This window comes from Myxocyprinus asiaticus, chromosome 33 (genome assembly GCF_019703515.2).
Source record: "Myxocyprinus asiaticus isolate MX2 ecotype Aquarium Trade chromosome 33, UBuf_Myxa_2, whole genome shotgun sequence".
NCBI lineage: Eukaryota > Metazoa > Chordata > Actinopteri > Cypriniformes > Catostomidae > Myxocyprinus > Myxocyprinus asiaticus.
In genome coordinates this window covers 11,448,748-11,475,786 of record NC_059376.1, presented here as the reverse complement: position 1 = coordinate 11,475,786, position 27,039 = coordinate 11,448,748, and the positions used below count along the sequence as shown (strand labels likewise).

At 37.9% G+C, this 27,039-nt stretch overlaps 1 protein-coding gene across 2 annotated transcripts in view; it reads left to right on the top strand.

The window, feature by feature from the left end:
* LOC127423953 (intermembrane lipid transfer protein VPS13A-like) overlaps positions 1-27,039 on the top strand; it is an 86,243-nt gene that overhangs the window by 43,080 nt on the left and 16,124 nt on the right. The window contains exons 33-59 of one of the 2 annotated variants that reach the window (XM_051668670.1): positions 221-528; positions 1,025-1,172; positions 1,695-1,836; positions 2,591-2,715; positions 2,936-3,105; positions 4,220-4,446; positions 4,802-5,133; positions 5,258-5,611; positions 7,239-7,340; positions 7,471-7,623; positions 10,611-10,869; positions 11,268-11,428; positions 11,596-11,699; positions 12,010-12,292; positions 14,966-15,373; positions 15,465-15,569; positions 16,129-16,275; positions 18,206-18,337; positions 18,426-18,556; positions 20,172-20,258; positions 21,284-21,410; positions 22,280-22,506; positions 24,127-24,280; positions 24,563-24,709; positions 24,925-25,006; positions 25,418-25,487; positions 26,704-26,818. In XM_051668670.1, the coding sequence (XP_051524630.1) occupies positions 221-528; positions 1,025-1,172; positions 1,695-1,836; positions 2,591-2,715; positions 2,936-3,105; positions 4,220-4,446; positions 4,802-5,133; positions 5,258-5,611; positions 7,239-7,340; positions 7,471-7,623; positions 10,611-10,869; positions 11,268-11,428; positions 11,596-11,699; positions 12,010-12,292; positions 14,966-15,373; positions 15,465-15,569; positions 16,129-16,275; positions 18,206-18,337; positions 18,426-18,556; positions 20,172-20,258; positions 21,284-21,410; positions 22,280-22,506; positions 24,127-24,280; positions 24,563-24,709; positions 24,925-25,006; positions 25,418-25,487; positions 26,704-26,818 (4,800 nt within the window). The remainder of the gene's footprint in view (positions 1-220; positions 529-1,024; positions 1,173-1,694; positions 1,837-2,590; positions 2,716-2,935; positions 3,106-4,219; positions 4,447-4,801; positions 5,134-5,257; positions 5,612-7,238; positions 7,341-7,470; positions 7,624-10,610; positions 10,870-11,267; positions 11,429-11,595; positions 11,700-12,009; positions 12,293-14,965; positions 15,374-15,464; positions 15,570-16,128; positions 16,276-18,205; positions 18,338-18,425; positions 18,557-20,171; positions 20,259-21,283; positions 21,411-22,279; positions 22,507-24,126; positions 24,281-24,562; positions 24,710-24,924; positions 25,007-25,417; positions 25,488-26,703; positions 26,819-27,039) is intronic. The other variant, XM_051668671.1, reaches the window with a different exon arrangement.

Genomic DNA, 27,039 nt, shown 5'->3' with positions numbered 1-27,039 from the left:
ACAAATTGGCACAATTTTTTCTTCTTTCTGGATTCCCAGTAAATATAGTTTTTCTTTATAACTTTGAAATTGTAAAAAAAAATGCTTGAAGGATCATGTGACTGTGTGTATCTATTTTATAATGTCTATTTTAAATTAGATTAAATGCAGCCTCTGTCTGCATCTGTTTTGATCTCTCTCATGGTCTCTCTCTCCCTCTCTTTGTCTTTTCCTTATTCAGGCGTTCGTCAATAATTTCCAGGAGGCTAAAAATGCTTTGGCAGAAGTGACAGCTCAGGCAGCGGAGAAAGCAGCCACAGGTGTCCTGGAGTTGGCAGAGAGAAGCACTCGTATCTGCCTGGACGTAAACATCAAAGCTCCAGTCGTCTTCCTTCCACAATCCTCTGTCTCTCACAATGTCATTGTGGCAGATCTGGGTTTAGTGACTGTAAAGAACCACTTTGAGATCGTCACCTCTCCAACACATACAAAGATCCCTCCTGTGATGGACATCATGGCTGTGGGACTGAGTGATCTGAAAATGTACAGGTTAGAAGAGTATTACAAATCTTGCTTTTTATGTTTGGACAAGGGTAGTTAACGCATAACATTAACATTTGTATGAATGTTCAGTCTTTTAGGTGCTGTGACTTTTTTGTTGTTTTGTATTGTTTTGGGGTGGGGTGGGGTGGGGTGGGGTGGGGGTGGGGGGGGGGGTGGTGTTGGCCATTTTTAATGACCTTTTTGCCTTTACTAGTTCATTTTAAATGGTCCTGCGTTGTGACAAATACATTTTTAAAAGTAGAAAGTATTCCTTGTTGTGTCCAAATGTTTTTTTTATTTCCTTCAAATAGTGTCTATAAAAGAACTTGAAAATGCTGTTTATAATAGTTTTAGATGGAGAATACAGTTTCATGTCAACACGCAGCACATGCCAACTTCCTAAAAGCATTCCATATCCATGTGATAGTGCTTGAAACATCACTAATAACACTTCTTTACATTTGTTATTGTTTGATTCATTTTTTTTTTCTTTTTTTCTCAGAACCACATTCAGTGATGGAAAATTTAAGAGTGAGCTTCAATTACTCAAACCAGTCAATATGGACCTGTCAATCAAACGCAATCTCTCCGCCTCCTGGTATCATAGCATCCCTGATATTCAGATCAGTGCTCACCTCAAACCCATGAGTGTAAGTGTGTGTGTGTGTGTGTGTGTGTGTGTGTGTGCGTGTGTGTGTGTGTGTGTGTTTGTATGTATGTGTGTGTGTGTGTGTGTGTGTGTGTTTGTGTGTGTGTTTGTATGTGTGTGTGTGTGTGTGCGCATGCAGCTATTATAAACCTTTGTGATGTTGTTATATTACATCACAAAGGTTTATATATGTTATATTTATGTTGACACAATGTTATATTTATGCAGATGAAAACCAGGCTGCGAGAGATAGACTTCAGTATGTACGATGGCATACACTGTATAAAGTTTCAAGATCTCATCTATTTTTCACAACTTTTCACAATGTTTTCTGGAGATTTTGTCTTCTGAATTTTGTTTGAAAAGATATATTTATTTTTATGTGCTGATGATCAACACCAATTTAAAACAAAAGTGAAGAGACTGTACTTTTATCCCTCATATCCTCATTTTCCAGCCAAAAAATAAATACGCCACTGCTCTGACTAAGGTCCATCGATGTGTTTGTGTGTGTTTTTTGTAGCTGATCTTGAGTCAAGAGGATCTGACTGTAGTGTTGAAGACTCTGAGTGAGAATCTATCGGAGACTTCTGATGCTCTTCCAGCTCCATCCAGCTCTGATAAAGGAGACACAGTCTCTACCAAAGATTCACAGAGCTCTGGAGGTAATACACACACCCAGTACAAACACAAACACACACTGCAGCATAGATCATGTCATGCATACTCTATGTGACCTTTTCTTTGCATGCTTCAATGGAATAGAAATTTTACTATCCTATTTGTGCCACTAGTTTCACCAAACGGAAAAAGTAATGACTGTTTTTAAACAGGTTTCCTGAACTCTTCCCCCATCTTCAATTGCCTGGAAAAAAATAAGATTTTAGTATATTAAAGCTGTTAATTTCAACTGATCATGAAAATGTGTATGTCTGGACTGCAGCCACACATTTGAAGTACATTGACAATTTAATCTCATAAAAAAATAATAATAATAATAATAATAATTTCTTACTATGTAACAGAAAAACACTGAAAGTTTATTATCATTATCTTGATTATTTGCAAACAACAGTAAATTATTTTTATTATTGTTATATACTGTATAAACAATTGTTTGCAAATAATCAAGGTAATGATAATAAATATATATATGTATATGTATATATATATATATATATATATATATATATATATATATATATATATGTATTATATTTATTTATTTATAAATAATTATTTAACACCACATACATTGTATATTTAGTCACAATTGTTGGATGAACTATCCCTTTAACAAAAAATCACCCATTTACAGTAGTGATCTTTCATTTACACAAATGTCCCAATTCATCATTCAGATATTCTGGACCTAACATCGTTTTAAACATTTTTAAACTATACTGTATTATTCTGTAGGTAAAACTGTAGTGACCGCTGCAGTGGTAGAAGGCCAGAAAACAGGCAAACTAAAGACCACTCTGAAACTAAACTTCCAGTTTGACTCCATGACCCTGGTTCTGTACAGCCCAAGTACCAACGAGGTATCGCACTACTGTACATTCCATTCACTTTGATCTTAATGTTGTATGCGCTGCATTGGGTTCTGTTATGCACACTGTGTAAGTTTTTATGTTTACAGTATTTGTCTTGTGTTCTGGTTCGGTGTCTGTAATCGTCTTTATACTAATAATAAAGGCAGTGTTTATTACAGTGATACGTTTTAAATACAGCTGTGAGTGTATATGAGCTGTTTGTGTGTAGATCCATTTACCAGACTCCCATGATGAGAGTTTGAAGTTGGCAGAGTTCACACTAGGCACCATCTCCACTGCAATGCACATGTACTCAGACAGCTCCATGAAAGCTTCCGTCAAACTCACCAACTGCCTGTTGGATGACAAGAGACAGAGAGTCAAAATGATCACATCCAGGTACAGTATATCACACAAAGATCACAAGCAACTTAAAGGGACAGTTCACCCAAAATGAAAATTCTCTCATCATTTACTCACCTTCATGCCATCCCTGATGTGTTTGACTTTCTTTCTTCTGCAGAACACAAATGAAGATTTTTTGAAGAATATCTCAGCTCTGTAGGTCTTCACATTGCAAGTGAATGGTGACCAACATTTTGAATCTCCAAAAAGCGCATAAAGGCAACATAAAATTAATCCATATGACTCCAGTGGTTTATTCCATTTCTTCAGAAGCAATATGATAGTTGTGGTTGAGAAACAGATCAATATTTAAGTCCTTTTTTACTATAAATCTCCACTTTCACATTCTTCTTATGTTTTTGGCGATTTGCATTCTTAGTGCATATTGCCACCTACTGGGCAGGAAGGAGAATTTATAGTAAAAAATATTTTTTTTTTATTGATCTGATATTGATCTGTTTCTCACCCACACCTATCGTTTCATTTCTGAAGTCATGGATTTAAACACTGGAGTCATATGGATTACTTTTATGCTGCCTTTATGTGCTTTTTGGAGTTTCTAAATGTTGATCACCATTCATCTTCATTGTATGGACCTACAGTGAGTGAATGATGAAAGAATTAAAAATTTGGGGTGAACTACCACTTTAACACTCTAAAGACAGTCTTTGTTAAAGAGATAGTTCACCCAAAAATGAATTCTGTGTCTTGTTGTTCCAAACCAGATCCAGACGGTCTTCCATGAAACACAAAAGGAGATGTTATGGACAATGTTAGCCTCAGTTGCCATTCACTGAATGGAAAAATATGCAGTGAAAGTGAATGGTCACTGAGACTGACATTCTCCATAACATCATCTTTTGTGTTTAATGGAAGAAAATCATATACTGTAGGTTTGAAACAACATGAAGCCAAAAGTTTTTATTTTTGAGTTAACTATCCCTTTAAATTTGATTTGACATGTACTAATATAATGACCTCTCCCCCAAATGATTATTTAATTAATCATATGATTTATTACTCATTTTCAGTAAAGTTTAGTGTAGTTTAGATCAGCATGGTTTGTAACAAGTGTTCTCTCCCCTTTTCAAATCTCCTGCTGGTTTAGGATGATGGCAATGCGTCAGGGCAGAGAAGACAACGTGATGGTTGACATGAGTTATCGGCAAGGCCGAGACGGCACTGTTCTGGACACTTTGATTCAGGACATCTATCTGTGTGCCAGCATGGAGTTCCTGCTAACTGTAGCTGATGTGTTTCTGAAAGCTATGGCAGACGGCTTCTCAGGTTCTCCAAAGAGCAACAAACAGCCAGCCAGTTCATTTAAAGAAACAGGTTAGCGTTTGCTCATCTACACCACAATGAAGAAGAACGTTTTTTGATCGTAAAGCATTGTTTTGGGTCAGTACAGGTTAAAATAAATCTGTCAATAGTTTTTAATGAAAAAGTGAAACAATTTAATGTTATTTTAAAGACAGTATTTAAATACAATTTATTACAAAAACTTTGTATTACTTCAAGTAGACAAACAATTATTATATAATCGGTAATATCTTATCTGCAAACTCAGAGTAACAAGGATAAATTATAATTTATTTTGAGGTCTGTGTAGGTGCGCAGGAAATGCTGATTCTGTTGTCATCAAAATAATGTCTCACATTATGTTGATGAATGTCTTTGGCTTTGTTAGCGGCCCCTGCTCCACCTGTGGTTGCTAAGACTGAGATGAACGTTGTGGTGAAGAATCCAGAGATTGTGTTTGTGGCCGACCTCACACGAGCTGAAGCTCCGGCCCTCGTCATGACGACACAGTGTGAGCTGACGATGAAGAGCGAGCCCAACGGTCAGACGATGACAGCGGCCGTTTCAGATCTGAAGGTGGTGGCGTGCCCATTTCTGCGGGAGAAGCGTGAAAATAACATGACGACGGTGCTGCAGCCCTGTCAGGTGTTCTTCCAGAGCAGCCAATCAGCTTCTCAGCCTCAAACCATTGAGCTCTCCATCAGCTCCCTCACGCTCAAGGTGAGACTAAGCATGTGATATATATTATGTGCTACAAAAAGAATATGATCCCTTTTAAATCTTAACTCTAGACGATCACTTCTGCCCTGACAAATTGAAAACCTCTGTGTTCCTCATCCCAAAGGTGTCTCCCATCATCATAAAAACGGTCATCACCATTCAGTCAGCACTGAGCCCTGCAGCCGAGACCCCTGAGGAGCTGGAGAGCCCTGTTCCACAGGATCTGTGGGAACGTCGCAACCTGAAAGATCTGAAACTCTGGTTCCTCGAGGAGGAAGGAGAGGAAGTCACCCAGTCCATCACTAGACTGATCCCTCAAGGAGAGTCTTTCAAAATCAACATCCAATCCATCTGCGTGACACTAGAGGCCGGGGTGGGCCATCGCACAGTGCCCATGCTGCTGGCTAAAGCCTTGTTCCAAGGAGACGTGAAGAACTGGAGCACTCTCATTAACCTCCACTGTCACCTGGACATAGAGGTCAGATCATAATGTAGTGACACTCAAAGGGCTTTTCACACTTGAAATAAAAAATAAAAATAAAAGGTTCGGAACATGTCTGTTTATGGTTTGATGTCAAAACCATTGAATAATCTGATGATTTCATGTAGATTTCATTTTCTTGTTTTGTCAGATTTTTTGAATACGATGATTTTTGGTAATTATCAGCGTATCGGTGTGCATGTGAACACACTCATTGTTACATTCAAGCACTGAATTGTTTTACACTGTATACAGTACTGTGCAAAAGTTTTAGGCACTTGTGAAAAACTTTCAGAGTGAGCATTTCTTAAAAAAATATTGACATAAATAGTTTTCATTAATCAGTTAATGTCATACAAAGTCCAGTAAAGAGAAAAAGAGCTAAATCAATATTTGGTGTGAACACTTGTGCCTTCAAAACAGCACCAGTTCTCCTAATTACACCTGGACACAGTTTTTCTTGGTTGTTGGCAGATAGGATGTTCCAAGCTTCATGGAGATCTATATATTTAGGCTGTCTCAATTATTTCTGTCTCTTTGTGTAATCCCAGACTGACCTGATGTTCAGTGGGGTGCTCTGTGAGGGCCATGCTATCTGTTGCAGGGCTCCCTGTTCTTCTATTCTATTTGCAAAAGTAATGTTTGGGAGTATAAAATGTATATTTCCTATTGACACACTAAAGTAGCAGATATAAATAACCATCTTAAGACAAATGGTTTTGTGAAACATCTTATGTGCCTAAGACTTTTGCACAGTACTCTACCTTTGGCACCACACTCTGGACTTGGGCTACATAATCCAGGTTTAAGATTGCTGCTGCTAAACCCCTAGCAAAAGGAATATTCCAGGTTCTTTACAAGTTAAGCTCAATCGACAGCATTTGTGGCATAATGTTGATTACCACAAAAATGTATTTTGACTTGCCCCTCTTTTTCTTTAAAAAAAGCAAAAATTGAGGTTACAGTGAGACACTTACAATGGAAGTGAATGGGGGGCCAATTTTTGAACATTAAAATACTCAATGTTTCAAAAGTATAGCCACAAGACATAAAAGATATGCATGTTAACATGATTTTAGTGTGATAAAATCACTTACTAAACTTTTCTGTGTAAAGTTATGGCATTTTTTACTACTGCATTGGCAAGATGATGAAATGTCAACAAACCCTAAAACGACTGTAAAAATTATGATTTAAATAACTTTACACTCAAACAATGCATGAGTTTTAACAGAAGAGTAAATGTACGTGCATTTATAAAATTATAAGCTTCACATTTCTGCCTTTAAACCCTCCAAAAATTGGCCCCATTCCCTTCCATTGTAAGTGCCTCACTGTAACCTTGATTTTTGCTTTTTTTAAAGAAAAGGACAGACGAGTCAAAATAAATTTTTGTGGTGGTCAACATTATGCCACAAATGCTGTTGATTGAGCTTAACTTGTATCGAACCCAGAATATTCCTTCAACCCAGTCTTAGAGAGGCTTTAACTGGGTTTGAAAAGACAAAAATTATATGATGTAGTGTGAAAGCCCTAACGTATTCAAAATACACTGGACAAATGATTTGAAATGAGATTTTTAGGATATTTCTGTTTTCTGTAACATATTGTTTGTTTCCTGTAGGTGAATTATTATAATGAGATGATGGGTTTATGGGAGCCTCTTCTGGAGCCGCTGGACGATGAAGCAAAAGATGGCTTTAGACCCTGGACACTGGCACTTAAGGTTGCGTTTTAAACTCATGCTAAATCTCTTCGTTTCGAACTCACAGTAATGCAGTTCTCTGATTAAAGGCAAAGCTTTCATGAATGGTTTCCTGGGATTGACTGATAATGTTCTGTCTTTATGACAACAGATGAAGAAGAAACCAGTATTGTATTCTGGGATAGCTGATGAGGTGGACGGCGGTGTGCCTGAATATAAAACGGTCATCAGCATCACAAGCAAAGACCAACTCAACATCACTCTCTCTAAGTGTGGCCTACACATGCTCAGTAATCTAGGAACGGTAAGAGATTGTACTAGCTGTACTGATGATTAAATCATATTGAGGTTGGTGTAAAGTGACATCCCTCTCACAGTTACTGGAGAAATAAACAGAATTAGAAAGTGTTTTTTATTTTCCATTTAAACCTGTAAATATAAAGTTTTTGAGAGATTTTAAGCAAAGTAAACCCTAATGTTGCCATTACTGGAAAAAGTTGTCTTAATTAAACATTACCTGAAATGTCAAGTTTCGGGCTCATAACTCTAATATCTACACTATATTGGCAAAAGTATTCGCTCACCCATCCAAATAATTGAATTCAGGTGTTCCAATCACTTCCATGGCCACAGGTGTATAAAATGAAGCACCTAGGCATGCAGACTGCTTCTACAAACATTTGTGAAAGAATGAGCCGCTCTCAGGAGCTCAGTGAATTCCAGCGTGGTACTGTGATAGGATGCCACCTGTGTAACAAGTCCAGTCGTGAAATTTCCTCGCTACTAAATATTCCACAGTCAACTGTCAGTGGTATTATAACAAAGTGGAAGCGATTGGGAATGACAGCAACTCAGCCACGAAGTGGTAGGCCACGTAAAATGACAGAGCGGGGTCAGCGGATGCTGAGGCGCATAGTGCGCAGAGGTCGCCAACTTTCTGCAGAGTCAATCACTACAGACCTCCAAAGTTCATGTGGCCTTCAGATTAGCTCAAGAACAGTGCGTAGAGAGCTTCACGGAATGGGTTTCCATGGCCGAGCAGCTGCATCCAAGCCATACATCACCAAGTGCAATGCAAAGCGTCGGATGCAGTGGTGTAACGCCGCCGCAACTGGACTCTAGAGCAGTGGAGATGCGTTCTCTGGAGTGACGAATCACGCTTCTCCATCTGGCAATCTGATGGACGAGTCTGGGTTTGGCAGTTGCCAGGAGAACGGTACTTGTCTGACTGCATTGTGCCAACTGTGAAGTTTGGTAGAGGGGGGGATTATGGTGTGGGGTTGTTTTTCAGGAGCTGGGCTTGGCCCCTTAGTTCCAGTGAAAGGAACCCTGAATGCTTCAGCATACCAAGAGATTTTGGACAATTCCATGCTCCCAACTTTGTGGGAACAGTTTGGGGATGGCCCCTTCCTGTTCCAACATGACTGTGCACCAGTGCACAAAGCAAGATCCATAAAGACATGGATGAGCGAGTTTGGTGTGGAAGAACTTGACTGGCCAGCACAGAGTCCTGACCTCAACCCGATAGAGCACCTTTGGGATGAATTAGAGCGAAGACTGCGAGCCAGGCCTTCTCGTCCAACATCAGTGTCTGACCTCACAAATGCGCTTCTGGAAGAATGGTCAAAAATTCCCATAAACACACTCCTAAACCTTGTGGAAAGCCTTCCCAGAAGAGTCGAAGCTGTTATAGCTGCAAAGGGTGGGCCGACGTCATATTAAACCCTATGGATTAAGAATGGGATGTCACTTAAGTTCATCTGCGTCTAAAGGCAGATGAGTGAATACTTTTGGCAATATAGTGTATGTTCATTGAGCTTATTTATCTTAAACATCTATAGACTTAAGATTCGAAGTGTTAATAACTCAGACGATTGAGTACAAAATTGAGAATATGGGGAATACCCACAATCCCTTGTCCCCTTTGATCAAGTGGGACCCTGTTAACTCTATTTCAGTTCACCTTGTGCCGGTGCAACTAAAGTACAGGTATATATGCATTTCAGTATTTAATGACTGACTTAGAATCAGTTATAATCTTCTTTATATGATCTAAAATTGAGTCAGTTCAACTAAAATTGTTAAGTAGAAACAACAACTTTTAAATAGCAAATCTGAGTTAAATCTTCTTGCCTCTGGTTACATTAACTATTTAAGTTCATTATATATGAACAGTAAGTTTAGTGAATGTAATTATACAAGTTTTGGAGACACCATTACTCAATTCAATTAAGGGAATGAGTTTACTCAATCAACTGAGTACAGTCAACTTATTAGGATTTTCAGTATATGATGTTAAATGCAGAAGAAATATTTAAAGTATTTATAATTTCTAGGTCTCTAATTTAAATTTTAACCTTATTGTTTCTTTTGACCACTTCTATTTGGATTTATAAGGAAGTGTCTCTGATTTTATGATTACATACATCAGTCATAATGTCAGTGTGTTACTGTATGATAATAAAGCGCAAAAAAGTATAAGAACAAAAAGAAAGCGTGAAAAAATCATATCACCATTTCTGCCAATTAGACTTGTATTTAATCTAAGCGCAAACATTAAGTTTAGAGCAGAACTGTCTGTTATTTGTAGTGGAGTAGCTGTATAAACAAAGCTTCAGATGTGTGTGCTTCTCATCTGCGTCACGTTATCTTGATATCAGGCAGATTGTGCATGTTTGCATGTGCTTTTTCATAGTTTCCAATTGGACGGTTATATCCTTTTAAGCTGCACATAATTGGCAAAGTTAAAAAAATCTTGTTTTAGTGCAGCAGTTGGTTGACGAGTAGAACTTATACACCAGAACTCCTATTTCACCAGACTTGTGCATGGGGAGTCAAAAAATCTATCATGTGTTTACTAACATGTATAGACCATTATAATGTAGCCCTAGTATTTATGAAATGAAAACAAGTATTACAGACAAAAACAGACATTTTACAACTCTGTCAGGGTGACGGATAAAGATTTAATCTAACGCAACTTCTGCTTGTAACTTTGTCAACTTTGTTCCATAAAGCATCTTGTGTGCTTCAATGAAATCACGGAGATCTGACCTTTGGAGTCCATGCCAGCTGGAGTGCAAGCTGTCAGTAAAGCAAAAGGGGGGCATACCAAATACCTAAAGATTCTGAATTTCACGTTCACTCAAATTGTAAAAAAATAAAAATAAATGTATTAAACTATAAAGAAAGGCAAAATAGAAGCATTTTCACTAGTGGTCTCCTAGATCCCACTGTATATTTAAATAAAGTGTACATTTCTGAGAGTTGTTTCCTGTGGTTGGTTTGTAGGCGTTTGCAGAGGCCGCTAAGCAGACGACAGAGTGCTTTCAGACAGATCAGGCTCCGTTTGTGGTAAAAAACCATTTGGGTTTGGCCGTGTCGGTGCTGTACAGCGAGATGTTTAGACCCATCGGTAAAGAGACTAAACAGCGTGTGGTGGAACTCTTGGATGGAGAGAGTCTGAATATGGACTACACCCTCACAGCTGTGTCCACTGACCAGTTCTCTGCCATGACCAGCCTCAGTGGCAAAAACTACATACAGCCCAGTAAGACACAAAATATACGTACATGGTAACACTGACAAATAACAAATTGCTCAAAATGAACACATGAATGACTAAAATTACATTTATATCTGACATTTGTATTTGAACTGAAATTAAGTAGAATCAAAGAACCTATCATATACTGTAAGTCAATACAGATACAGTGTTTTAGAAATAATAATAAAAAAATAAAAAAAACATAAAATGTATGAGTAGTACTTCTTTTGCTGATACTTGAGGGTAGTGATTTGAACAACCACCGAACTCTTAACTATTAAACTTACAGTGTGTTACTCATTTCCTGTTACTCGTTACTCCCACGATTTGTGCTACAGACATCCCACAAATTGCTAGAAAATAAAACTAGTTTGTAAAATAGTTCTATTTTTGTCTTCAAGCTCCAGTTGGCCACACTTCCGCAAGTGTCATCCCACTCATCAAAACGGGACGGGGCATGTACAGCGTCATGCACCTAGAGTCTGGCGTCACACGCTTCTTTGTCTGTCAAATATACACTGTCGAGGGGAGCAAATATGTCAAGATACGCTCTCCTTTCCAGGTGGGTATTATTTCGAACAAACACATACTGTTTGTCTGTACTGTATAGCAAGAAGAGAATGACACCTATACACAATATACACATGCATGCGTAATTGTCAGTGCTTTAAATGTTGTTGTTGACAGATTGATTGATCATGATGTCATTGTTTTGAATTGATTTTGTAGATTATCAATCACTTCTCAGTGCCGTTACGAGTTTTTGAGGGTTCTGTGTGTCTGGGCATCTCTCTGCCAACAGAAGAGTTCTGTGTGCCACTGGGCTCCTACAGGTCAGTTACAGTACACAACTAGCAGCTCTGTGTAATTATTGCAAGTTCTTTGGGCTCAAACTCAGACTGTGATAGACAAACGAAGTTCAACAGCTCTTTTCAATACAATTAAAGTAAATGGGAACGGCCACTGATGAGCTCTAAAAGACACCATAAAAGTAGTCCATATAAGTGGTGTAGTAAGTCTTCTGAAGACATACAGTATGATAGCTTTTTGGGTTTTACTGTATGTCTATTGAAAATTATGTTTTAATCTATACAAATAAACTTGCAGTTTTTAGACATCTTGTCTGTCTTCATTATCCTACAGAGCTGAACTAAGCTTGCAGCCTGTAACTGAAGGCAGTGTAGAATACGAGCGCTCGGAGAGTTTCTCCTATGATGAGGTGATTCAGAAAACTGGAGAGTGTCTGGAGAAGACCTGCCATCGTCACGGAGACAGCTCTCAAATGATGAAGATCAACTTGGTTCCTGTTCCAGACTCTGTGATGTCACACAGCACTGAGGAGTTTGACAAGCCCTTTGTTTTGCACCTGTTGCCGACCGTTCTCCTCCGCAACCTGCTACCGTACCCCATCACCTTCAAGTTACAGGTACAAGAGGAGCCTACCTGGCATCAGACTCAGATGTGTTGTAATTAGACCTTTCACGTTTATTGCATAATCACCTGCTCTGGTTAGTTAACATAACTGGAATCATTTTTATATTTTTGAAATTTAAATAATCTAAGAATCTATCGTCCCACCAAATTCGCCCGACTTGGCGAATTTCATTTTTCTTTTTTTAAATGTTCAATATTTATTCATGCTATCGGTGGACAGGAAAAAAAATAATTTATGCCTTGCTTCAATTTTTTTTTTTTGAAATATTATTATTATTAGCCCCTGTTGTAACCGTTAGGATTCTTCCTCTTCCTCTTCTTCTTTTTCCTCTTCCTCCTCCCCCACCTAGTGGGAGACTGTGGCAGCCCATAGGACCGAATGTAGGAAAATTATGAAATTTGGCGCACTTATAGGGGTGGTCATGAACACCCCCCAGACAAAATTTGGGGTCTCTAGAACAAAATCTATAGCGCCACCACCATGTCAAAAATTCACTTTTGTTTTGTCTGTATCTTTTGAACCATTTGTCATAGAATTGTTCATTAAAACTCCAGCCATTACAGTGGCCGCCATCATGGATTATGTTGCTTATCACTTCCTTCAAACTTTGTCCAATTTGCCCTGAACAGAGTCTCAAAATAATCTCCAGACTGAGCTACACTGGACAGAATTTTTATTTGAGCCACTGTTTAGAAGTTATCCCCTTGCAAAATTAATGAGGTCAACGTGAAACAGGAAGTGAGACTATATCTCGGCGAGGCTTTGTCCTATTGGAACAAAACTTGATATATGCTTTGTAAGGACATGATCAGAGGGTACATCCAAAGTTTGATGACAGCACCACCTATGGGTCAAGAAATGTGAAAAACTGCTTTTGAACTGTATCTCCTAAAATCATGAGTCTGTCTGACGATTTTGGGTCATGAGGATTCCAGCGATACCAATTTTCCCCATATCGGCCATACCGCCTTTCCGCCATAATGTATTTTATTAAAAAGTGTTATACTGTATCTTTTGAATAAATTGTATGATTTAAAAAAAAAAAATAGATATGCATAATCAACATCATGTCCTGAGGATAACCTTTCAGTTTGGAGACAGCGCTACCTATAGTTCAAACGAAAACCCACACTGTTTTCTGACTCAGCAAGTCTCTTTGCCATCACTCAGCCATGTCAGCTGAGTGTCACAGTGTGTAAAGCACTGGATTATAGTTCCAAAGGTTATGGGTTCTAATCCCCACCTAGGCAAGTCATCTGGCTTGATATCTGGCATACATGAGCTCTTTGTAGTCTGTTTACTGGATGTTTTCTGGGCTTTTCCCTGATAACATTTTCATTTTCCTCTTTGTTGAAAAACAAAGCTTGGTATGTTCCTTTGTTGACTGTCAATGATGTGGCAGTATGGTGCAGTGGATAGCACACTGACCTGTGGAATGGAAAGGTGTAGGTTTGACACCATCCTGAGCATGTCAGTCCATTGATGGCCATCTTTGAAATGTTTTTGGGAGGCTGTTTCCAGTCATGGCAGTGTAAATTAATTTTGATTTTCATCCTTGTTGAAAAGTTACATCAATGAGAAGTTGATCATGGTAAGCGCTGTGTTTGGCTGTGCTTACTGTCAGCATGGTATGACCCTTTGTTGGCTGTCAGCCACAAGGCAGCATGGTTCAGTGGATTGTACCCAGTGTAATATGGAAAAGTACAGGTTTGAACCCAGCCTGGGATGACTTGTAAACCAGTGTGCATTTGCAAAATACACCATAGCCACTCTGAGGTTCCTATAGGTCCTGTAGGCCATAAATGCCATATAGGCCATTTAGGGGCTTGGCCCCGTCATAGTTGCTTACAGCTATATATATTATTATTATTATTTTTATTATTATCCATTAAAAGGGTCTTTCTGAAATAAAAATCTAAGCTTGTAGGAATTAAAGGAATAGTTCAACCAGAAAGGAAAATTCTCTCATCATTTAGATTTTTAGAAGAATATTTCAGCTCTGTAGGTCCATACAATGCAAGTCAACAGGGTCCAAAAATTTGACGCTACAAACAGCACATAAAAACAGCATAAAAGTAATCCACACGACTCCATTGGTTAAATCCATGTTTTCAAAAGTGATATAATACTGTAGGTGTGGGTGAGAAACAGATCAATATTTAAGTCCTCTTTTACTATAAATTCTCCTCCCTGCCCAGTAGGTGGTGATATGCACAAAGAATGTAAATCGCCAAAAACAAAAGAAAGAGAACTCATAAGAGAAAAAAGCACTTAGGAGGGCTGTTTGAAAGCAGAGATTTATAGTAAAAAAAAGATTTAAATATTAATCTGTTTCTCGCCCACTCCTATCATATTTCTTCAGAAGACATGGATTTAATCACTGGAGTCATATGGATTACTTTTATGCTGCCTTTATGTCCTTTTTGGAGCTTCAGAGTTTTGGACCTTGTTGAGCTGAGATATTCTTCTAAAAATCTTTGTGTTCAGCAGAAGAAACAAAGTCAAACACATCTGGGATGGCATGAGGGTAAGTAATGAGAGATTAATCATTTTTGGGTGAAATATTCCTTTAAGCAGATGTGAATATGAATATTTACATATTTAAAAAAACAAAAACAAAACAAAAAAACAATGCTATTTGGTAAATGGTATTTTATGTTACAGGGCAATCAAGATTCTCCCCCCACTGTACTAAAAGAGAGCCACTCCACCCAGATTCACGCAGCTATCATGAATGTTTCCACTCTGGAGTTGAAGCTCCTGGGATATCTGCAGCAGGACTGGGAAGCCCAGTTCCGTCTCTGCAGCGACCATGATGAAATCAGCTTCATCAAATTCCACTCACTGCCACTGGATGAGGAAACAGAGGCAAGGGAGGAGCTAGACATTGCTGTCCATGTTAAGAAGGAGGGACAAACAGTCATAGCAATCCACTCACCCTATTGGATGGTGAATAAGACGCGCAGACTGCTCCAGTATAAGGCGGACGATATTCATCGCAAACACCCGAAAGATTACGACATGCCCCTCCTCTTCTCTTTCAAACCATGCAACTTCCTGCAGAACAACAAGGTTTGAAATAATGTTGTCAAGCATGCAGTGAACATTCACCTGTTAAATTGTTTACTTATCTATCCTTTCAATCTGTCTGTTTTTTTAACAGGTCCGCTTAATGATTTCGGAAAGTGAATTATCGGACAATTTCTCCATTGACACTGTTGGTCATTATGGTCTAGTCAAATGCAAAGGGAAGCAAAAGGATTATCTGGTGAGGATCTTTCATCACCACCATCCGATTTTAATTAAATCATTTAAAGTTTTAAAGCATTCATTAGACAATACAAAAAGTGGCTTTAGAAGTCAGTATATTGTTTGTTTTATTTCCATACCGTTGAACACAAATCTGGCCTACAGTCAGTAGCAATCCATTCTGCAATCGAGTTTGTCAATCTTTCTGAAGGAAACATGCCCACACTAATATGTTTTTGGTTAAAAATTTATTGATTTAGCTGTTTTACACCTTTCCTCCTGTGAACTAAAGGACCTTAAAGGGACTTTGCCAATTGACAAATAGCTATTTAGAAATTGTTTTTTGCTACTGTTAAAGGTAATGGATCCTTCCAGTACCAAAGTCTAGCCGTAGTTAACGCAGTAATTTAATGCCAATTGACGTTATTATAATAAAGTAAATGGCAATTATAGCATATAAGAGTACATTTGAAAAGGAACCATTGGGATACACCAAGATGCTTGAGCTATGCCTCAAAATCACATTGAAAAATCCTCTTCAAAAGTGGGTTTTGAGTGATTAAGTGGTTTGATGGCAGGTGGGGGTGAAGATCAATGCATCCAGCTTCAGTTTGACGCGTCTGGTGACGTTCCTGCCTTTCTACATGCTGGTGAACAGAACCAAACACGTGATCCGAGTCTGTGAGGAGGGTCAAGAGCACTGGACAGAATCCCAACCCGGACAGGTCAGAAAATAAACCATGATAATCAATGTTAAATGAATTGTTCACCTAAAAATGAAAATTCTCTCATCATTACTCACCCTCATGCCATCCCAGATGTGTATAACTTTCTTTCTTGTGCAGAACACAAACTAAGATTTTTAGAAGAATATTTCCGCTCTTCGGGTCCATACAATGCAAGTGAATGGTGACCAGAACTTTGAAGCTCCAAAAAGCACATAAAGGCAGCATAAATGTAATCTATAAAACTCCAGTGGTTTAATCCATGTCCTCTGAAGCGATCCAATAGGTTTGGGATGTGAGAACAGACCAAAACATAACTCCTATTGCATTATAAATCTTGACATCAGCAGTCTCCTCTGCGGTCATGATGTCAAGCTCAATTACACTTCCCAGCGCTATCTAGGTTTAGGAAGTGTAATCGAGCTTGAAATCATGATCGTACCTAGAGACGGTAATGGCAAGATGTACAGTGAAAAAGGAGTTATATTTTGATCTGTTCTCACCCAAAACAAATTGGATTGCTTCAGAAGACATTGATTAAACCACTGGAGTCGGATGGATTACGTTTATGCTGACTTTATGTGCTTTTTGGAGTTTCAAAGTTCAGGCCACCATTCACTTGCATTGTATGGACCAACAGACCTGAAATATTCTTCTACAAATCTTAGTTTGTGTTCAGCAGAAGAAAGTCATACACATCAGGGATGGCATGAGGGTGAGTAAATGATGAGAGAATATTCCAGGTTCAATACAAGTTAAGCTCAATCAACAGCTATTGTCGCATAATGTTGATTACCACAAAAAAAAAAAAAAAAAAAAAAATATTGAGATTTGTCCCTCACTTATTAAAAAAAGCAGTTACAGTAAGGGACTTACAATGGAAGTGAATGGGCCCAGTCAATAAATGCTAAAATACACACTGTTTCAACATTTCTTGCAGAGTCAGTTCACCCTAAAATGAAACTTCTGTCATCATTTACACACTAGTGTTCTTCCAAACCTGTATGCTGTTGTTTTTTTCCTTGGAACACGAAAGGAAAAAAATGGCAATAATCTTTACACATCAAGTTGTATATCAAGCTTTAAAAAGGAAATAAAATCACAAACATAGCACCAGCATAAGCAGTCCATACGATTCATGCGTTAAATTCCAAGCCATAAAACACCCTCATAATGAACAGACTGAAGTCATTATTCACTGCCCCGCACTTTAGCTTACAAATCAAACATGGCTCCTTTTCATGCGTCACATCAGATTGGACGCAATGACATGATCAAATGCCATTGGTTCTTGCATGTCTTGTGACGTCAAATGCCTGCATCTGTGTTTGATTTGCGAGCTTTGCCGGAGAAAGATTTTCAGTGAGCAACTTTAGTCTGTCCGTCACGCAGAGCTATCTTATAACTTTGGAATACATCGCACAAGTCGTATTGACTGCTTTAATGGCACTTTTTGTGTGACATTTGATGCATAATAGACGATGCACTATCATTGTATGGAAAAGAGCATTGTTAAAATTCGTACAAATTCATTTGTACATCATTTTGTGTTCCACGCAATTGAAAACATAATGTGGGAATGACATGAGAGTGACAGAATTAATTATTCCTTCAATGCTCTCAAATTCTGAAAGGTGTTGGGTGAGTTACTAAAAAACAATTTTTTTATAGATTACTAATTAGCTCTCTAAAATTGTAATCAGATTACACTACTCATTACTTAATGGAAAAAAGTTACTTTTAAAAGTAATGTTTTACCTCTTTGTCACTTTTTAAAACCCCTACAAACACTTTCAAACTAGCGGGCAAGAATTTTTAGTGTAATGCGTAACACTACTTTTTACCAATTAATTACTCTGTGACTTGCAACACCAAACAGTGACTCGAATTGTGGGCCTGCACTTTTGCAAACTATCTGTGTGCTCCTTAGGCTGCCATTCCATTCTGGCCAGAGAGAGACTCAAAGAAACTTCGAGTGACAGTGGAAGGCTGTCAATCATCTCCACGAGCCTTTGACTTCCACCAACCAGAGAACTGCCTCTTACTGCACCTGGACAAAACTGTAAGTTACTATTACCTACACAGACTGAGAGACACAAGCAAACACCCTCTGCCTCAATTCATCACTTCTTGTGTCCCCTTAACTCTAGCTGGGTGGCATTATTGTGGACGTGAATCTCACAGAACATTCAGTTGTGATCCGGTTTTCTGATTATCATGATGGTGCGGCTCCGTTCCTCCTCATCAACCACACGGAGGAGACGCTGCAGTTCCACCAGAGGTAAGAATGAGAACCTCACACTATCATTTTGTCTGTTCCAAAACCTAGTTGCCCACTGTGATGAGGAGGAGGGTGTAGCCGGGCCGTAACGATGGACGCCCTCCTCCTCCTCACACCCACCTTTTGGTAATAACTGTACATGACTGTCTGATAATCAAAAGTGGTCATTCTGCCGATTCTCTCTACAGCCTAGTCTATGGATAGTGCACTTTTTGCGCTTTAGTGAATTGTGAGTAAATGTTGTGCAAAATAAATATTCAGTTAAACTCAGCAAATAAATGTATGTATTGCTTGCTACCAGTGAGTTGTATTATAAATACTGGCATTATATCTACTCCATAGAGGGTCATAGGGTCAATGACGTGGCAAATATTTTGTCCAGATATATTAAATAATTAAAAAATGCATGAAAAAATGCAATTCACAGGTAACACTTTACAATAAGGTTCCGTTCATTAACATAAGTCCATGCATTAGGTATCATAAACAAACAATGAACAGTATACTTTTATTAATACTATTTATTAATCTTGGTGAAAGGAATGGGTCATCCAAAAATGAAACTTCTCTCATCATATACTCACCCCAGATGTGGAAGACTTTCTTTCTTCTGATGAACACAAATGAAGATTTTTAGAAGAATATCTCAGCTCTGTAGGTCCATTTAATGCAAGCGAATGGTGAAAAAGTGCATAAAGTCAGCATAAAAGTAATCCATACGACATTAGTGGTTAAATCCATGTCTTCAGAAGCCATATGATAGGTGTGCATGAGAAACAGATGAATATTCAAGTCCTTTTTCCCTATTAATCTCCACTTTCACTTTCACTTCCACATTCTTCTTCTTTTGTTTTTTGCCCATTTGTATTCTTCGTACATATTGCCACCTATTGGTTGGAACTGGTCAAAGATTTAGATTGATAGTAAAAAAGGACTTAAATATTGATAACCTAATAATCTAACCCTAGTCAAAAATGTCATATGGTGTAACTGTTCAGAGACAGTAAATTAAAACATTCACATGAAAAGCTGAAGTTCTTGAAAAAAGAATTGTTGGCTTGATTAATGCAGAATAATCTTTTATTAAAAAAGAAAGAAAAAGCATTGAGACAACTGTTTTCAAAAAATGATTAATATTTTAAAAACCTCTTCCGACCCTCAAGAGTCAAGACTGAGTGTGAAGTTTTAAAAAACGACCCGATATTTTGAAATTTTTTGTGAAAAGGCACATTTTATTCAGGTCTTGTTGTGTAACCCAGGGAAAACTTCTTGATATTCTTGACTCAAAAATACATGGTATTTGTTAAAAAAAAAAAAATAATATATATATATATATTTATCTCACTTCTAGGTGCAGATTTGTCCCCAATCTATTGCTAAGCACACTCACACACACACACACACACACACACACACACACACACACATTTCTCCTCTAATTATTCTGTATAGACTTCACAAGACATCATGCTTTAGTCTGTACATATTTTTTACCTTGTGATTTATCTGTTTTGTGCTGTCCTTCTTTATTTTAGTTTTTTAGTCAGTGTTCTGTGTTGAAAGAATGTGTTATGTTTTATTTTCTTGCTTTTTTGTTACCTTCTTCAACCTTTAGCTGCAGGAACCAGAAAGGGTCTACTTGGGTTCGAGATGAGTTACTGGATCTCTCTTTATCGGGGGGGGATGAGACCGATTCTGTTGGGTACACACACATACACACATATAAACTAACATAAGCATTCTGACAGGCAAGTGTTATAAATTAAAATGTATGAAAATCTCTTAAAAGTCTTTCCTTTCCTTGCAAATGAATAACGCAATGTAACTGTCTGGTGAAGGGATATATTCTGTTGGAAAACATGAATAAAGTTTTCTTCTTTTGGCTCGTATTCCTTCCACAGACTTCAGTGTTGGAGTGTGAACTAAAGTTTACAGTTTTCTATTTTCTTCTCTAATGTCTTTTATTGTGCTTTTTGTTTTTAAATTAACTTGCCTCCTGTTTCTGTGCTTACAGCTGATTTATTTCCATTTCTAACAAATGATTTTTACACTTTTCATATGACTAAGTTAAACTCCATCTTCTGTTGAAATGTAAACGGCATTAATCATTTTCCTGATTTACAGTATCTCATTAGAGACTTTTTTCTTCTTTGGCTTTTTAAAAGGGAAGTTAAGGATGTGCAGAATCCTGTGATCTTCCAATGTGATTTCCACTATTAAATTGCCAGTATATTATGTGAAATTTATTCTTGGGTATCAGCTTTCAGTGATTTCTGTGTCGATGGTTTGCAACAGTGCGTCATGGTGATTTCAGCTTATCAAGTTACTCTTAAATTATAAAGTGTAACTTGTCTCACTTTATATGGTCCAAAGAAACTTCAACAAACTTTATCACATAAAATAATGTTTTTTGTTTTGTTTTGTTTTTCCAAAGACAAAATGTATGCCAATTTTTTTTATGTGCTGATTAATTAATCAAATTAATTACAGATGAATCACATACACCAATCAGCCACAACATTAAAACCACCTGCCTAATATTGTGTAGGTCCCCCTCGTGCCGGCAAAACAGCGTAACACATTCTTCTCACCAGAGCGGTTATCTTTTACAATATTTTCAATTATCATTGTACAATAGAGTTTGTTGAGCTTTGTTGCAGTTATTGGGTGTTTTTGGGAGAATGTTTGATCATGTAGAAATATTAAGTGATGATCTCATTGTGGCAGCTCTCAAGCAGAAATCGATGAGCTGGGTCCAGGTCTGGCCATGTATTACACCTGGACCGAGCCCACTGGCTCACGGATCCTAAGCTGGAAATGGGGCCAGTTCAAAGGAGAGCTCAAGAGTGAAGAGGTCAGTCGTTTTAGCTTCATTTCAGTATTCATCTGACCTAAGGATGCTATTAGGCTGATTTCTTTTTTAGTTTGTTTCTGAAAACGTAAGTTATTTTCATTATTTTGTAATGAATGTAACAAAAGATAACCACCAACTCTTGTATCTAAGTAATGTTCACTGCCTGGCCAAAAAAAGTCACCGTTTGGATTTAAGGCAGTGTTATGATCTAGGGTTGCTTCAATTGGTCAGGTCTAGTCTCAGCAACGTTATGCGTCAATAAAATAAAGTCAGCTGACTACCTGAATGTACTGAATGACCAGGTTATCCCGTCACTGGATTTTTTTCTTCCCTGACGGCATGGGCATATTCCAGGATGACAATGCCAAGATTCATCAGGCTCAAATTGTAAAAGAGTGGTTCAGGGAGTGTGAGGAATCATTTTCACACATGAATTGGCCACCACAGAGTTCTGACCTTAACCCCATTGAAAGTCTTTGGGATGTGCTGGAGAAGACATTGCGTATTGGTTCGACTCCCGTCATCAACACAAGATCTCGGCCAAAAATATATGCAACTCTGGAGGGAAATAAATGTTGTGACGTTGCATGAGGTTGTCGAAACAATGCCATGACGAATGCACGCCGTAATCAAGGCTAAAAGCAGTCCAACGAAATATTAGAGTATGACTTTTTTTTTTGGCCAGGCAGTGTAGTTGAAAAAGAGCAGGTGGGGGATAAGAGGAAGTCACTATCCTTTTATCCATTTAGCTAACATTATCTGTCTTCTCTACTATAATACAAAAAATGGCAGAATGGCCAATAAATTTCTCAGACTGAAGACATGATTCCAAATGCTCATATTGGTCTCCTTTGCTGTTTGTTTTATAGGACCAGTCAGATGTGGGCAAGAAGGGACAACTGTTTGTCATCTCATTTTATGAAGGCCTTCAACATGTAGCGCTGTTCACTACAAATCAGAGTGTTTACAAGCTGATTTGTGATTGTGAAAAATTGCAGCTGGCTCAACAGGAAATCAGTATCTCATTACAGAACATGGGCATTTCACTGGTCAACAACAACACCAGCCAAGAAGTGGCCTTCATTGGCATCACCAGGTACAGCTGGAGTTTACAGTAGCATATTCAGCTTGTATATTCCTATACAGGAACAAGCTCTGCTCCAAAACTTGGTGAACTGTAGTCAGCACATAGTGCATATATAATCAGTTTACATAGTCTTGTATAAAATTTGTATAAAATCTTGAATAAACTTGCCTAGAACCATACACTTAGACAGGAAGAGCTGTCTAACTGACCTTACAGAGCAATCCATCAAATTTTTTTTACGTACTGTTTAGGGGCGGGTTTATCTGAGATCTATTACACCATAGTAATGGCTTTTCAGAAAATATTTTACATAATGGCACAGCAGTCTCTGCAATGATTGCACAGAAAACACACCGAAAAATAGAATGGAAACTGTGTAGAGATTCTAAGTACAGTACAGAATATTTCACTGACATAAGTAAACAAAGCAGAATATAAAGATACATGCGATGCTGCCTAAGAATTTGGCTAAAACAAGGTATGTTAATAGGTGTTATAATTAAAGTAATACTTCACCCAAAAGTGAAAATTCCCTCATCATTTACTCACCCTCGTGCCATCCCATATGTGTGACTTTTTCTTCTGCAGAACACAAACAAATATTTTTAGAAGAAAATTTAAGCTCTGTAGGTCCATACAATGCATGTAAATGGTGGCCAGAAATTTGAAGCTCCAAAAAGCACATAAAGGCAGCATAAAAGTAATCCATAAGACTCCAGTGGTTAAATCCATGTCTTCAGAAGTGATATGATAGGTGTGGGTGAGAAACAGATCAATATTTAAGTCATTTTTAACTGTAAATGTCCAATTTCACTTTCACATTCTTCTTTTGTATTTGGCAATTCACAAAAAAAGGAGAAAAAAGGAAGGGGTGAAGCAAAGGAAAATAATAAATGAATAATATTTTCACAACAGCCCAGTAGGTGGCGATATGCACAAAGAATATGTATCGCCAAAAACAAAAACTCTCATGAACGTGCAAAGAAGGGCTGATTGAAAGTAGATTTATTGTAAAAAAAACAAAATGGCTTAAATATTGATATGTCTCTCACCCACACCTATCATATCGCTTCTGAAGACATGGATTTGACTGTAGTCATATGGATTACTTTTATTTTTCCTTTATGTGCTTTTTGGTGCTTCAAAGTTCTGGTCACCATTTACTTGCATTGTATGGACCTACAAAGACTTTTTTAACCTTTGTTTGTGTTCTGCTGAATAAAGAAAGTCATACACATCTGGGATGGCATGAGGGTGAGTAAATGATGAGAGGTTTCATTTCTGGGTGAACTATTTTTTAAGTTGCCTATATTTTGGAATAGCCTTAGTGTCAGAAGTGTGCCTAAGATGCTTTAAAATGCTGCCTCCATATGCAGCTTATTAGCTTTTGGAAATGAGCTATAGAAAAGTAATGCAAATTTAGCTGTACCTATTGGAAAGCACTTTTAGGGTGGTGTTAATCGTGTTTACTTAAGAAAGAACCGAAGATATTTTAGGGTGCATTGGAGAATGTTAATTTTCAACGAAATGGGGGAAAATGACAGATTGATTTTTGTGTGTGTGTGTGTGTGTGTGTGTGTGTGTGTGTGTGTGTGTGTGTATGTGTGTGTGTGTGTATTTGATGTTCAGTTCTGATGTTGTGTGGGAAACCAAGCCTAAGAAGCGCAGCCGCTGGAAGATTTTGAGTGGAAAAGAGGCTGCAATGTTGGAGCAGCACTATAAAGATTATGTGGACAGTAGTCCAGTGGACAGCGCCATCATTGACCTAGAGAACGACTACCAGGTCAGTGCTCATTAAGAGCATTTCACTAATCTACACTTTTGTAGAACACTTTTAATGTTAGTGGAGGTTTCTTGCACCAATAACAACTGTAATTTAGTTTTACATGACCATTTTCTACCGTCTCTCCGATCCTTAGAATTTAACAAAAAAAGTTTTTGTTACTGTGGTTTAAGACTTTTGTATGTAAATTACCTCTGTTTTGATTGGCTAAACTCTGCATAACAGCGTTATGATCTGTTACGATCTGATGACGATCTCTGTCTCTGGATGAATGTTCGTCAGGTGTTATTTACTGCTAATGGGGTGGACATGAGGATGTTGCAGCCTTATGACGCTCCTCTCAGAAGGAACTTTTTGCCCGCATTGAAGGTGGAGTACAGTGTTTCCACCCGACAGAAAGCTTACAGAATCCAAATCAACAGGATTCAGGTCTGTTTCACTCTTCTCAACTACACGAGTAAAAACATGTAGGCACAGAATAAAACCTATTAGTTCAACTACAGAGCTGGAATCTTACAACAGCCAACCCTTGCTATAGCCCTTTCATGTAACCATTGATCATTCTAAAAAGTACAATTTGAGTGGGAATTTGTGTTACATTTCGCAAAATAACATTAAAGGACATGCCTCTGTTTATCCTTCAGATCCAAAATCAGTTGCCTGGAGCGATCTTCCCATTCGTGTTCTACCCCATCAAACCACCCAAGTCAGTCCGCATGGACTCAGGTCAGTCGCTATGGTTACCTACTCCAGACTTAGAGCATAATTCTACCTTGAAGGAAAAGGAATAGTTCACCCAAAAATGGAAATTCTGTCATTAATCACTCACCCTCATGTTATTCCAAACCCGTGTGTATATATTTTGGTCTTTCTCACACAAAGCTATCATATGTCTTCAGAAGACTTGGAATACAGTGCACAAGCCTGTACCATGCTCTGTACCAATTTCTCCACCCAAATAAATGTATAAATATATATCCGTGTACAGGTTTGGAATGACATGAGGGTGGGTAAACAATGACCAAATAGCACTGGTGAATGGCACATTTTTATTCAAGAAAATTATCATTCCTTTGTGTCCATCCAACTTGACTTTGTTACACTAATGTTTTTGTTGTTTTATTTTTTTTGTTAAAGAGCCGAAACCGCTTGCTGATGTCAGCATCATCACCAGAGCAGCTGGACACTCTGACATTCTTCGCATCAAGTAAGTCTCTCTTTCTTCTACAGTCTCTCTAGCATTTCTTTCTTCTCACTGACTGCATCCACATGCTCAACAATATTTTGGTATTAATTAGAATTTCTAAGCATCATGTAACCGTGTTAACCTGATGACACTGTAACCAAAACCAGATTAAGCCAATATTCTGTTTTTTTTATTCTGAATAAGAATGCTAAGAATAAGGCGTTTCGCTCTATTAATCAGAATTTTTTGGTCATTCAGATTATCTAAGCATCATGTAAATCTATTAACCTGATGATGTTATAACCAAAACCAGATTATGCCAATATTCTGTTTGTTAGATATTTGAATTAGACAGTTCAGAATTAGGCATTTTCCTGTATTATTCATAATTTGTTTTGTCATATTCAGATTATCTAAGCGTCATGTAAACGCATTAAACTGATGACGGTGGAACCAAAACCAGATTAATCCAATAATCTGTTTTTTTTTAAATCTGTATAAAACAGTTCAGAATAAGGCATTTTGCTGTATTAATCAGACTTTTTTGTCCTATTCTGATTGTCTATGCATGATGTAAACATGTTAACCTGATGACGCTGTAACTAAAACCAGATTAAGGCAATATTATGTCAGAAATCTGAATAAGACAGCCCAGAATAAGTCATTTTCCTGTATTAATCAGAATTTTGGGTCATGTAAACACCTTATTCAGAATATTCCCTGGAACTGAATATTCAGTTATATCATCGCATGTCCAAACAAAGGTAAATCTGGGTGGTATAAGATACAGACAGTTGTGAAATGTCAAGTTATTGAAGAAACACATTTTTGGAGAAAGGAGGAGACATTTTACAAACGTTAAAAGAAACGTCATGGTCTACATTTGTAAGAGTCTAATGACCTGCATTTTGCAATTATATGACATAAATGACAATTAATACTAAAATTCAGCATAAATGGAAAAAGCGAGCATCTCCAGTATTTTCAGAACAGAATAGCAGGAAAAGAATGCATGTGTTAGTTTATTCAGATTACACTGATTAAGTTCCAATAGCTGTAAAGCATGTAAACATCTTTTTCAGAATAAAGGCTGAACCAGAATATGAACCTTAATCGGAAAATGACATGCACATAAACATGGTCACAGCCTCCTGTTCTCCCTGTCACCCATCTGCTCAGTTTTTACTACACAGAATGTCTCGTGTTTTATGATGACTAAGGATTATTGGGCCTGCAGGTATTTTATGGTGTTGATTCAGGAGATGGACCTGCGGATGGATCTTGGGTTTCTCTACGCCATACTAGAGATCTTCACTGCCGAGCACACTAATGCTGTCACATCTGAGCAGGAGGTAATGCTCCTGCCACTCTTGTGTTTTGGATGCTTGTGTGCTGGTGTTTCCACCAGGCTTCCTAACCAGGTTAACCAAAAAGAGTTTCTTAGTCAACCAGCTCCACCAGTGAAGTTTTGCTGTCTACACCATCTTGAAATAAATTATTCACTACAGTTTTGCGAATTCTGCGAAGGAAGTCTGGAATTGCCTTCTCTTTATTCAGCATAATTTTGCTGCCT